This window comes from Martes martes (assembly GCF_963455335.1).
Source record: "Martes martes genome assembly, chromosome: 16".
NCBI classification, from domain to species: Eukaryota; Metazoa; Chordata; class Mammalia; order Carnivora; family Mustelidae; genus Martes; species Martes martes.
In genome coordinates, this window is record NC_137904.1 from 40,802,854 (window position 1) to 40,814,401 (window position 11,548).

Consider the following 11,548-nt stretch of genomic DNA (forward strand, 5'->3'; position numbering starts at 1 on the left):
AATTTGAGAGAGTGCGTGGGCCTAAGCCAAGCAGGAGTAGGGGGAGGGGCAGAGGCAAGGGAGAAGCAGACTCCCCGCTAAGCAAGTAGCTTGGCCCTTGGGGTTCTGTCCCAGGACCCAGAGATCAGGACCTGAACCTAAGGCAGACACTTAGCAGCTTAACTAACAGCCACCGAGTCTCCTGGCCTGGCTTTGTTTTTTCGTCTGCCTGCTCACCACAGAGTGAGATGGAGGAGATCATTCTAGAGAAAACCACCCGCCAACACTGGCAGGATGCCTTCACGTTGACAAGATATTAATGTCACACTTACCTATGAGGTAGGGAGGACTGATTCTGGTTTTCTTTTGTGGGGGGTGAGAGGGGGAAGAGGAGGTTGTTTCTTTGTTCTTTAAGGAGGCTCCATACCAATGTGGGGCTTGAACTCACTACCCTGAGATCAAGCATGGCAGGGCTGCCCCCAGATGGTGTTTTCTTACCTCCAATTCAGAGATGGGCAAACTAAAAGCTCAGAGTGGATCAGGGCTTTGCCCAAGTCCAAGCCTCACCCGGGAGCGGCTGGTGGGCGGAGCTGGGGTTTGAATCCTCCTCTTCCGCCCCACAGGCTAATCTCCTTAAAGAAAAGTGTGGTTGCTGAGGTTGCAGGAGACCCTCCCCCTACCCACCGCAGGCGGGTATGTGGTGGGGGGCCTCACTGGGGACCCTGGAAGCTGTCCCCCTGCAGGGAAAATGAAGGGGGAGCCCTCCCTTGTCACTCCTCAACTCTGTCCCTTAAGAGGCACTCCCACGGGACGGAGAAGGGGTCAGGAAGGCTGTTTTCCCTGGGAGGCCCTGCCCTTTGGCCTTTCACCCTAAATACACCACTAGCTCTTGCCTCTCTGGAAGTGAGAGCCCCTGCGGCCACCGCTCCCCGTTCAAACACTGCCCCACAGTTCTCTTCCCATGGATTAGTTCACAATTCCTAAAGGCTGAGCTCTTTTCTTGAGTAACCAAAGCAGACAAAAATATGGCCTTTGAAAACAGCAAGGATTGGGGTTAGAGCTGAGAGGGGACTTCCAAACTGATGCCCGTATAGCAGATGGCCAAGAGACGTTGTAAATAGTATCTTCCGTGTTTTTAATGGGGGGTTTTATTTCTTTATTTTATTTGAAGTGTTGTTGATGTATTATATTTGCTGGGGGGATGTAGCATTGTTATTTGACAACTGTATACATTACAAAATGCAGACCACCATACATGTAGTTACCATCCGTCACCATACGAAGTTAGCACAATCCTATTGGCTAAATATATTCTTTCTCGAAGATCCCCCTGAAAAGTGTTTATCTTGGCCTGAGGGGTACTGAGGCTGGATGTGGGCAAAAATGTATGGAACCACGACTGGGTTTGCGGTACGACCGATGAGGAAAGCTGGAGGTGACCCTTCTAGGAATCAGGACAGACCCGATGACTCAGCAAAGTTTGTCCCTTTGTCTCCTCTGCAGGAGAAGAAGTATAAATCTGCCACCTGGTGTAGGAGAGCTGGGAGAGGGATGTCTGCCTTCTGAGTCAGCCGGGGAGCTTGAAGACCAAGAGAACGTCTGAAGCAGAGTACCCGGCAGGGAGGCTGCAGTCAGCCCTCTGAGTCACCCTGGCCTGGCTGCTGAGCTGGGTCTGGAATGTCTGCGGTGGCCCTGGGGCTGCGGAGGGGGTGGTGAGTCACCACAGGGAGAGGGTAGAGCCAGCAAGCCCCCCAGGCTTTTCTGCGGTTCCAGCTCTCATCCTGGGGCCTGGATCCAGAAGTCAGGAGGGTCTGGAAAGCAGGACCCTGGGGTGTCTGGCAAGCATACGGCCATCGTCCCATCCTGCACTGATGGCCTGGCTTCCATGTATCCTAGACACCCTTCGTGCAGCCCCGCTCTCTCCACCTGTCTGGGCCACTGGCCTTTATATCCAGGCTTCCTCTTGCTTTCCCATCCCCTGTGACCTCCCTGACCCCTCACATCCTGGAAATTCTCCCCAGTGGGCTGAGGGTCTGCCCTAGCCCCCTTCCTGTTCCCACCCCTGCACACCAGGCACTTCTCATGGTGCTCGGACAGGCTGGTGGAATTGCCAATAGATTTATTGAACTATTTCTTTTTTAAGATTTTATTTATTTATTTGACAGAGAGAGATCACAAGTAGGCAGAGAGGCAGGCAGAGAGAGAGAGGGAAGCAGGCCCTCTGCTGAGCAGAGAGCCCGAAGCGGGACTCGATCCGAGGATCCCAGGATCATGACCTGAGCCAAAGCAGAGGCTTAACCCACTGAGCCACCCAGGCGCCCTATTGAACTATTTTGATCAAGGGCAGCAGGCCCTTCCATTCCCTAGAAACTTCAGAAGGCCATCTTTTCCATTCCCCAGCTTCCTGATATGCTCTGGGGGTGGGGGCTGTGGGCTCCCCTGGGCATCTGGCCATTTCTCTGATACCCTCCCCAGATTCTCCCCACAGTCCTTCCTCCCCCAAGGCCCAGGCTACATTCTCCCTAGTGTGTCCACTGCAGGGTGTGAGAGCCAAAGATCAAAGGGACACAGGTTGAGGGCTGCACAGAGGTCCCCTCCAAGAGGGTGTGTGTGAGAATTTGAGGCACAACTGGCCTTCAGAGCAGCCTGCCCCCAAAACAAATCCCCAGGGCATGAGATAGGCATTCAGAGATGCAGGGACCCATTCTAGAACCTTCCTTGACTCTGGTTTGGCATTAGACTTAGGGGTTCCAGGGAATGGTGTCCACCCTGCTTGGGGTACCCAGGTTTTGACACAAACCCTTCTGAGCCCATTAACTGTGGCTCAACAGGAAGCAGGATCTCAAGCGCCCCCACATCCCATTCAGAGACCAAATCTGAAATGACGTGTAATCACTGCCCGTGGATAGCTGGGAGATGGAATTTGGAGAGCTTGCCCGGAGAGAAGTTTTTCTAGACTGTGTAAAATGGGTGGTGGGTAGGCGAGGTTTCTAGGAAGCAGAGGTGAATTGCACCCCCTGGTCCAGTGACCTCTCATCCCACACAAACACTTAATTTCATGCTGGAGCTGCTTCCTGGCCACAGTTTACCTGGAAAGGAAAGTGGCCTTTATTAGACCCTGGAGCTCATAAGCAGAACATGAGTTTGGTTGTTGATGGTTCAAAGTACTATGGTGAGTGGAGAAGGAAGGGCCCAGGAAGGAGGCCTTGGAGGTCTCCCCTGCTCCTTCTAGACCCAGCCCTGAGGACAAAGGCATGTACTAAGCGCTTGGAGAAAGGCAGAGGCAGTGTTTGGAGGAGTTTCCCTTCTAAGGGGCGGACATGGGCCTTAGCTTCAGGAAGTTTCATAGGACGGGGAACAGATAGCCCTGGCTGGTTCACACTCCTGATCTCAGAGAGCCCCCAGTCTGATGGGGGAGACAAAGCCCCAGCACTGGAGAGACCCCAGTCCGAAAGGCACAGCATGACCCCACGGTCCCATAGTCTGATGGCAGAGACAGGTCCACACTGGGTGTCATAAATTTTTACAGATAGAATTGCAGCTACCCACCTTCCTTCAAGTTTCCAGGGGGGTGAGTGTACCTCTTTCCCCCACTCTGTCCTGCCCCTGTGCCGAAAGGCAGCTTGACTGCAAGTTTCCAGTTCCCAGCTACCCCAGGAAGCCCCATCCTTCATGGTCCCTCAACCTCTCACTCTGTAGTCCTCTGTAGCCGGCGGGGACATTGCTTCATTGCCAGAGCTATGGGCCACTATCCAAAACTGGGGTTCCAATAACTGTGCCCCACTGTCTCGGACCCAGGGGTAGCCTATTGCCCATGGGAGCGGTCCTACCCCAGCTAGTGCCACCTGACCTAAGTCTCCCCTCACCCAGGGCACCCTTTCTGAGGACACCCTGGAAAGGAGGTGGGGTTAGAAGAATACGGGGGTCCCGTGCTGAGAAGGGAGGAGGGGGGAGAAGGAAGGGGACGCTTAAGGTGGCCTGCCCCCCACTCCTGGCAACTGGAGATACCCAAATGTTAATCATCAATTAGCCCAGTTCAGGTGGAAAGGGCAACTTTATTACGCGTAAAATGGACTTAATGTGGCGGGAGCTGTGGACCTAATTTCTTGAGATAAGACGCTTTTAGGCTAATCAGCAGGTCTGTGATGCCTGGATATAAAGGAGATGCGGGAGACTTTCTTGAGACAGGTTCCAAAGGACCAGAAGGTAGGAGGAAGAAACCCTCGCCCTGTCCTTCTGGAAGAGTCAGGAAGAAAGCCAGGTGAGCGAGCAGCCGGGATGGAGGGTGGGTGGACGGGATACTGGACAGGCAGCGGGTCTCAGCACCCAGAGATGCTCGCCATCCTTGCCTCTCACTTTCTTTTCCTCTACCTGAGAAATAAGGCGGCGGCTCTCAGGATTCCTGTAACACCCACGTGACGAAGGCAGGAGGACGAGCGAGATCTGGCCCTTTTCCCTCCCCGGGGGTGTTCGGTAGGGGTGAAGAGCAGTAAAGAGCCTTCCTCCCAAGTCCTGAAAACCAAAGCTAGACCTAGACATGTTTGGGCACCCCGGGAAGAGCTTCCTGGAGTAGAGAGAGTGAAGCCCGAGAGGGAGAGGATGGAATGGTCCTACTTGTGGCTTTCCCTTAGGGCAAGAGGGCTGTGATGGTTTAGGTGACCGTCCAGTCCGACAGCTAGAAGGCAGGCTGCTATGGACTCTGGAGGCTGTAAGGGGAGACCCACCGAACCACACACATGTGAGGTCCAGCCGCCAGAGCAGGGCAGGGGGCTGTCAGGCACGTGGGTCTGGGCTGCTTTCTTCTGCCTGGACCTTGCCCCCCATGCCCTCATCCAGAGCTCAGTGTCCCCAGCTTGCAGAACCCACACAGGCCCCGAGGCGTCAGCAGGACACAGCCGGCCCTGCTGACTGTCCTGAGCAGGTCCTGCCCTCATCCCGGTCCCTCTTTTCTCTTTGCTTAGGAAATCACCCTTGGAAGATGGTGGCCGTAAAGGTCTTCAGTCTGCTACTGGGGTCCCTGCTCCTGGCAGTGGTGCTCGGAGAGAAGGCAGATGGTCACTCCAGGTAGGGCTGCAGGGGAGGGGTCTGGCGCAGAGGAGGAGGCTGGGGACAATGACCCAGTTCTGGTTTTCGGGGACGGAGGGAGGTGGGAAAGGGAAGAATCCCAAAACCAAGAGGAAAGAAGCCAGAGGGGAAACCCGGCCGGCAGTCCGGGTGGAGAGTTCGCACGGAACCCAGGAGTTTTTATAATGAGCTGCTGTTGCCACAGAAAAGACTGTGGTTAGATCTCTGGAAGGACTTCTCGGTGGTTAAAGGTCTGAAGTAGATGACAGCGTCTCCCTTCCTAATGGAAGCCTTGACCATTCGCTTACGTGTGCATTTGATCAAATTGTGCAGCGGCCCCCGGTGCACCAGCCACAGAAGATATATTAGGGCTGAGGGGTCCCCAAATGCCTCATGGGAACCACCTAGGGGAGTTGCCAACTGTCCTGAGCGCTTCCGGCGGGGGGGAAAGCAGAGTGTCACAAGCATACGGAGCAGGGGGCTGTGTGCTCTGGAGGACCGAGAGAGACGCGTCTGAGTGGAGAGCTGTGCCTTGTCAGATGCAAGGACTGGCCACAGGGCCCGTCCCGCCAGCCGTGCAGACGGGAGGCACGGCCATCAGACAGGTGCAAGGAGGGACAACATGGCGTCGAGCTTGCGAACTTAGACCTGGACCCAGCCTGCCTGAGGCTAAATCCTGGATCTGCCCCCTAAGAGATGTGCTAGAAAATCTCTCCGCCCTTTGGTTTCCTCATTCCCAAAAAGGGTGTAGAAATAGTGTCTTACCTCGTAGAGGAGATGAGGACCAAATAAGTCTGTGTAGTAAAGGCCTTCCAGAGGACGGGCCCTACAACAAGGGCTGTTATGGAAGAGCTCACTCTTGTTCCTAGCCACCGGGAACAAAGCCTTGAATGGGCAGGGGTGGGGTGGGGCAGGGCGGGGTGGGGAGCAGGCCAGAAGAGGGAAGGAAGGAACTGAGGTCAGTCCTCTTCCCTGATCCCTCTTTGCCCCAAGCCAGAGTCGCACACACTGAGGGTGCCGGAAGTGGGTCCTTGAGCTTGAGGATAAAGTCCCAGGGGCCAGATGCGTAGACAAGAGGGGATCTCCATAAAAATGGACTCCCAGGAAACGGAGGGTTTGTTCTCAAACACAGGCCTCCTGTGAGCGAGGATCATCTGGCCCTGCCTCCTGATGCCCCTCACCCCCTGCCCCTCCTGCGGTGTCCAGGCTTCTAGCTCTCTCCTCCCTCTGCCCCTCAGAGTCCACGCGAAGGTCACTGGCTCCCGACCTCGAGGCCCCAGGTATGCTGAGGGGACTTTCATCAGCGACTACAGTATCGCCATGGACAAGATCCGCCAGCAAGACTTTGTGAACTGGCTGCTGGCGCAGAAGGGGAAGAAGAACGAGTGAGTCGAAGCACATGCTCCCTCCTGTGCCTGGGGCTGGCCGCACCTTCCTTCGAGTACACTGGTGCCACGCAGGCCACACGGGCCGGTGACTCACGACTCCCAGTGGTGCCTTTCACTGAGGCACCAGTGGGGAGCTGGGCGACACGGTGGCCCTGACCTGCCCATTCTGGGGAGGTGGGACCAAGGCAATTTTCCACTCCTTTCCTTCTAAGGAGAGGGATCAGGGAAGAGATAGGGGCTCCCAGAGGATCCCCGCGGGGGCTGCCGACGAAGGCAGAGGGAGCAGAGCTGCCGGCGGTAGTGGCCACCTGGGACTTGGTCCTTCTTCCTTCTCTTGGCCGAGTCTCTTACCTCGTCCTGGCTGCTCGGTCGGCCTGGTGGTAGATGCCGAGGACAGGCAGTGGGGCGGCTGAGCCGAGAAAGAGGTTCGCTTGGCAACTTGGGTTAAGGTCCCAAAAGATTGGAGGCTTTGGGCTGGGGAACATCTGGAGCCTCCCAGCCCCACCCACTCCCGCATCTTTACCCTACCAGCTGGAAACACAACATCACCCAGAGGGAGGCCGGGGCCCTGGAGCTGGCCCATCAATCCGACAGGAAGGAGGAGGAGAGGGAGCAGCAGGGGTGAGTCCGCCCACCGGGGAAGGGGGGGCAGGGCCTCATTGTTCCCTCTCCCAGACCCCAGAGCGGGTCAGGGCCCCAGATAAGCATCCCCTTCCACTCTTGGTTCAGAGAGGGGTCTTGGAGAAACTCCTGGAGGCCAGCCTGAGCTTAAGGGAGAAGCAGAGGAGGAATAGGGGCTGGGGTCCTAGGAGGGGCTTGGGGTCAGAGTCCCTAAGATTGATGACTTGGTGTGCAGAATCACAGAGTCAAGGAGGAGGGCAGCGAAAGAGACCTCAGGGGGACGTCAGGAACTGGCTTCCCTACTTCTCCCTGACAGACCTCAGGAAGGCTGTTTGAGGAACAGGGACCATTTCAAGGCCAGTCCCTTGACATCAGTGATCCCCTCTCTGGGGAAGCTGAGCAATCTGTGGACATTCTGAAGAGTGACTGTCCCCAAAGTAATCTCCTGGGTTTTGGGGATGCATTCGGGGATGCTCTCAGAGGTGGGTGGGTGGGGTGCCTCCTACACTGAAGAACCCGTATTCCCGGGCCCACAGGTCGGGGTGGAGCTTTGAAAGCTGAGATAAGGAGAGGCAGCTGTGTTGACTCCCTCCCTAGACCCCAGCTGCCCCTGGGAGTCCCAAGCCCTGTATTTACTCACTCTGGGTGGGGCCCAGGCTCAAACAGCCCAGCCCGGCTGAGGCTTTCTCCTTGGCAGCTCCCTCCCCAGGACCCCCAATGATGAAGACTTGCTCAGGGATTTACTGATTCGAGAGCTGCTGGCCTGGATGGTGGATCAGATGGAAGTCTGCAGGCGCAGGTGGGCTGTCTGGTGGTTTCGGGCGTCTCGTGTCGTGCTTACAGCTTGAGTTTTGGGGCCAGACATGGGTTCAGATCGGCCCCCCAGGATGTGCTAGCAAACCAACAAGGCTCCCTGAACCTCAGTGTTCTCAAGAAAACAAGGCTTATTATTCAGACCACTTCTGTGGGATTGTTGTCAGGTTTAAATAAGATCATCGGAGGAAAGAGCTGAGAGCAACATGGGAGGAGGAAGAGTTCAGTAATGTTGGCAGCTGTCGTTACTTCTGGGTCTCCACCTTATCTGGGTGAGAGGCTGTGCTCCCCTCCCCTGCACACCAGAGCCAAGCTGCCCATCTATTCTCAGCTCTCCCTCTGTACCCTTGTCCCATGGCCCCTGGAGCTGCAGGCATGTTGCCCCTGTCTGTAGCCATTGTTGGTCTCATTGGTTCTGGAACCCAACTCGCCAGCTAGGAGGTCCTTTAATCTGTTATGTCCCAGAAGCAAGGGGTGGCTAAATGCCACAAAGGAGCCCATCTACCTAAGGGCTGAGACGGGACCCTCATTCAAGATGCAGACACCGAGGCTTGGAAACTAGAACACATTTCAGGCTTTGATGCTGGCGAGCTAGGGAGGCATAGAGGGAGTAGATCTGGGATGGCTTCTGGTAGAGGGCAGGAAAGGAGCAATGGAGGAGAGTATGAGAAATTCTCCATAGGGAGGTGGGTGCTTTTTGGAATCATTTTGATTACTTATAATTAAAAAGGTCATTGAACCTTGGCTGGGGACCAGGATGAATTAATTTGCTGACTCCGAGTAGATAGTGACCTTCCTCTCCAACCACTTCCCCTCTTCCTTCCACTCTCTCCAGATTTCAGTGACTCGGGCCCGGACTCTGCCCTTCGCTCACTCAGGACTCAGCTCCATTCCAGGGTACCCAAGAGAAGCCAAACCAATAAAGTTTAAGCTGAAATAAATCTTTGTCCTCACTGTCAAAACCTACTCAAATGTCTGCTTGAGCACTGTCAACGTTTGTCTGTCTGTGGGCGTGTGCCACCCAATGAAAAGGAGATATGGTTCCTGCCTACATCTGTAATTCGTCTGTTTACTCTCCAAATACCTGTAGAGGTAGGGGCTGTGCTAACTGCTAGGAACACAGCAATCATGGAAATGGGCATAGTCCCTGTCCCTGAGGAATTTATAGACCCGTGATGGATACAGACCTTAATCTTAAACACACACACGCACACATTAATAATCATGTAACATGCTGGGGCGCCTGGGTGGCTCCCTCGGTTAAGCCTTCAAATCTTGATTTTGGCTCAGGTCAAGATCTCAGGGTCATGAGATCAAGCCCTGCCTCTGGCTCTGCATTGGGCTTGGAGCCTGCTTAAGATTCTCTCTCTCCTCCCTTGATTCCTCCCTCCCTCCCTTTCTAAAAAAAAAAAATAATAATAATAATTGCGCCACATGCACAGCTATATGAAGAAAGACTAGAGAGCTATGAGAACAGAGCAGACTCGTCTAGATGGAGTCTCAGGGCCTCTTTGAGAGAGTGACATTCAAGCTGAGTGCGATGGTGAGGATAAGATGGCCAAAGGATGAGGAGAGCCTTAATAAACATTACCTCAATGTTATTTGTACAAAGGGACGCCCCCCCCTCCTTCACAATGGGGAGATTAGCATAATCAGGCTGGACGGGAGGACAGAGAAAGGGTCTTAAAGGCCATGTTAAAACTTCTCAGATTTTATCCTCAGAGCAGGGGCAAGTCCTGAAGGATTTTGAGCAGGGGCAGGTTTGAAGAGTTATTTTTGTTCCCAAACCGTCATGAGTGAGGATTATATACCGAGATGAACTAGGATGGCAGTGAGAAACAAAGACCAGTTAAGAGAACCCTCTTTTGCAGGATTCCAGGCTTATCCTGGGGTGGTGGGAGTGGGAATGAAGGGAAAGGGCCCAACTCAGTTTGTCCAAAAATCAATACCTTTATCTGCCAGTGTTCAAACCAATGCCTGCCACGGAAGGCAGGCCTGTCTCCTCCCCCTTCACGTGGGCTATCTCGCCTGGAATGTCCTCTCTCCCCTTGATCTTGTCACATTTTAGTAGACACGAGTCAAACACACCTTGATTCAAAGACAAATCGCTTATTAGGTCTGTGACTTGGCAAGTTAGTTCCTCTCTCTGAGCCTGTTTCCTGTCTGTGAAAAAAAAGATTCGGAAGTACCTGACTCCCAGGGTTGAAGTATTAATTAAGAGAGTGCCTGACACAAAGTAAATGGTCAGTAAGTTAACTTTGATTATCACTTACCCACCTAAACCTCAATTTAAAAATACAAGGATATTGTTTTCAGTCAGGGAGTGGCAAGCTGGATTGGCGGAAGGGCTAGGCCTGTGGCATAATTGAGCAGAGTGGGGAGGGGATAAGACAATGGGAAGGATGGGGACTGTGAAAATGGAAGAGACACGCTTTCTGCTGCCCAAACAAAACACTTTTGAGAACTGAATTTGCCCAAGGGCTGCCGGTGTGCAGTCTCCTCCAGCTCTGACATTTTAGGTTTTCTCTCCTCTAAACTCCTTGAGTTTGGAGAGTGTGTACCACACAATTTAGAGCATGCCTTTGCTCAGAAGATACAGTTTAGTGAATCTCTATGGTAGAACCGGCTGTCTTTAAAAAAAAAAAAAAAGAACCCCAAGTTGTCTTGGGGAGAAGTTGGATCTCTATTTCTGGAGCCTCGGGTGTCTTTGGGGGTGAGCAAATCAGAAAGGGTTATTTAGAATAAATTTGTACAATGTCCTTATTATGGGCCAGGCATTATGCTCAGCTCTTTATAAACCTCATTTAAAGCCTCATCACAGCGGTTTTAAGATAATAACATACTAGCTGTTAACCATGCACTACACTGCCTCCATGAGGTAGAGAATTAAAGTCCCTTGCTCTCAGCCACCCTGTGGCTAAGGCCAGTGAGTCACTTAAAGCAAGTGACAGCATGTGCGATGGTCGGCATTCAGGGTATACTGGAGCGGAGCGCTTTTGAGAGCCATTATGCAATTGTCAGGCATTTTGTGAGCAGGTTGTAAAATCATTGTTACCTTGAAATCGGCCATGGCCAGAGTACACCATGAAAATTGACAAATGCTGTAAATCAGAGCTCCTCCTTCCCAGCCTGGAGAGGTTGTTGTTAAACATTTACCAGCACATTACTGGTCAACATACTTTCTCTAAAATCCTGAAAGAGAACAAATGTGTCTGAATAAGGGAAGGAGTGTGTCTGCTTGAGTGTGGTAACCAGATGTGTCTCCGGCCAACGTTTGCACCTACGAGAGTGAGTGTGTGTGCATTTGAGGGTATGAATAAATTTAAAGAAAGGAGTGTGAGTGAAGGATCAGTGCATGTATCTTAAGGGGTTATACCGTGTGAGTCAAAGAGTGAGAAATGAGGCAGGTGTGTCTGTGTGTGTCAGTGAATCAAGAAAAGACCAAATTTTTGTGTTAAGGAGTGGTGTAGTAAGAATATGAGAATAGGAGGTAAATGTGTGTATGTAAGAGGCTACATGTTGTTTTGCAGAAAGGCATGGGTAGGTATATTGAAGGTCAGTGTTTTAGGAGATGGCTAGTTCGTGTTGGAAGAGCAAATCTGTGTCTGGGAAGTTTGTTTCTAAGGGGACTTAGACTATCTATAGAACTCAGTGTCTTAAGTATATGTCTGAGGATAAATCTG

General features: G+C 52.9%; 1 protein-coding gene across 1 annotated transcript; it reads left to right on the forward strand.

Moving 5' to 3' along the window:
- Positions 1-4,957: 4,957 nt before the first annotated feature.
- On the forward strand, positions 4,958-7,900 carry GIP (gastric inhibitory polypeptide; the record flags this gene model as incomplete). Its single annotated transcript, XM_080826642.1, has 4 exons — positions 4,958-5,043; positions 6,282-6,428; positions 6,963-7,052; positions 7,750-7,900. The coding sequence occupies 4 exons, from the start codon at positions 4,958-4,960 to the stop codon at positions 7,898-7,900; spliced, it is 474 nt and encodes a 157-aa protein (XP_080682768.1).
- Positions 7,901-11,548: the final 3,648 nt, after the last annotated feature.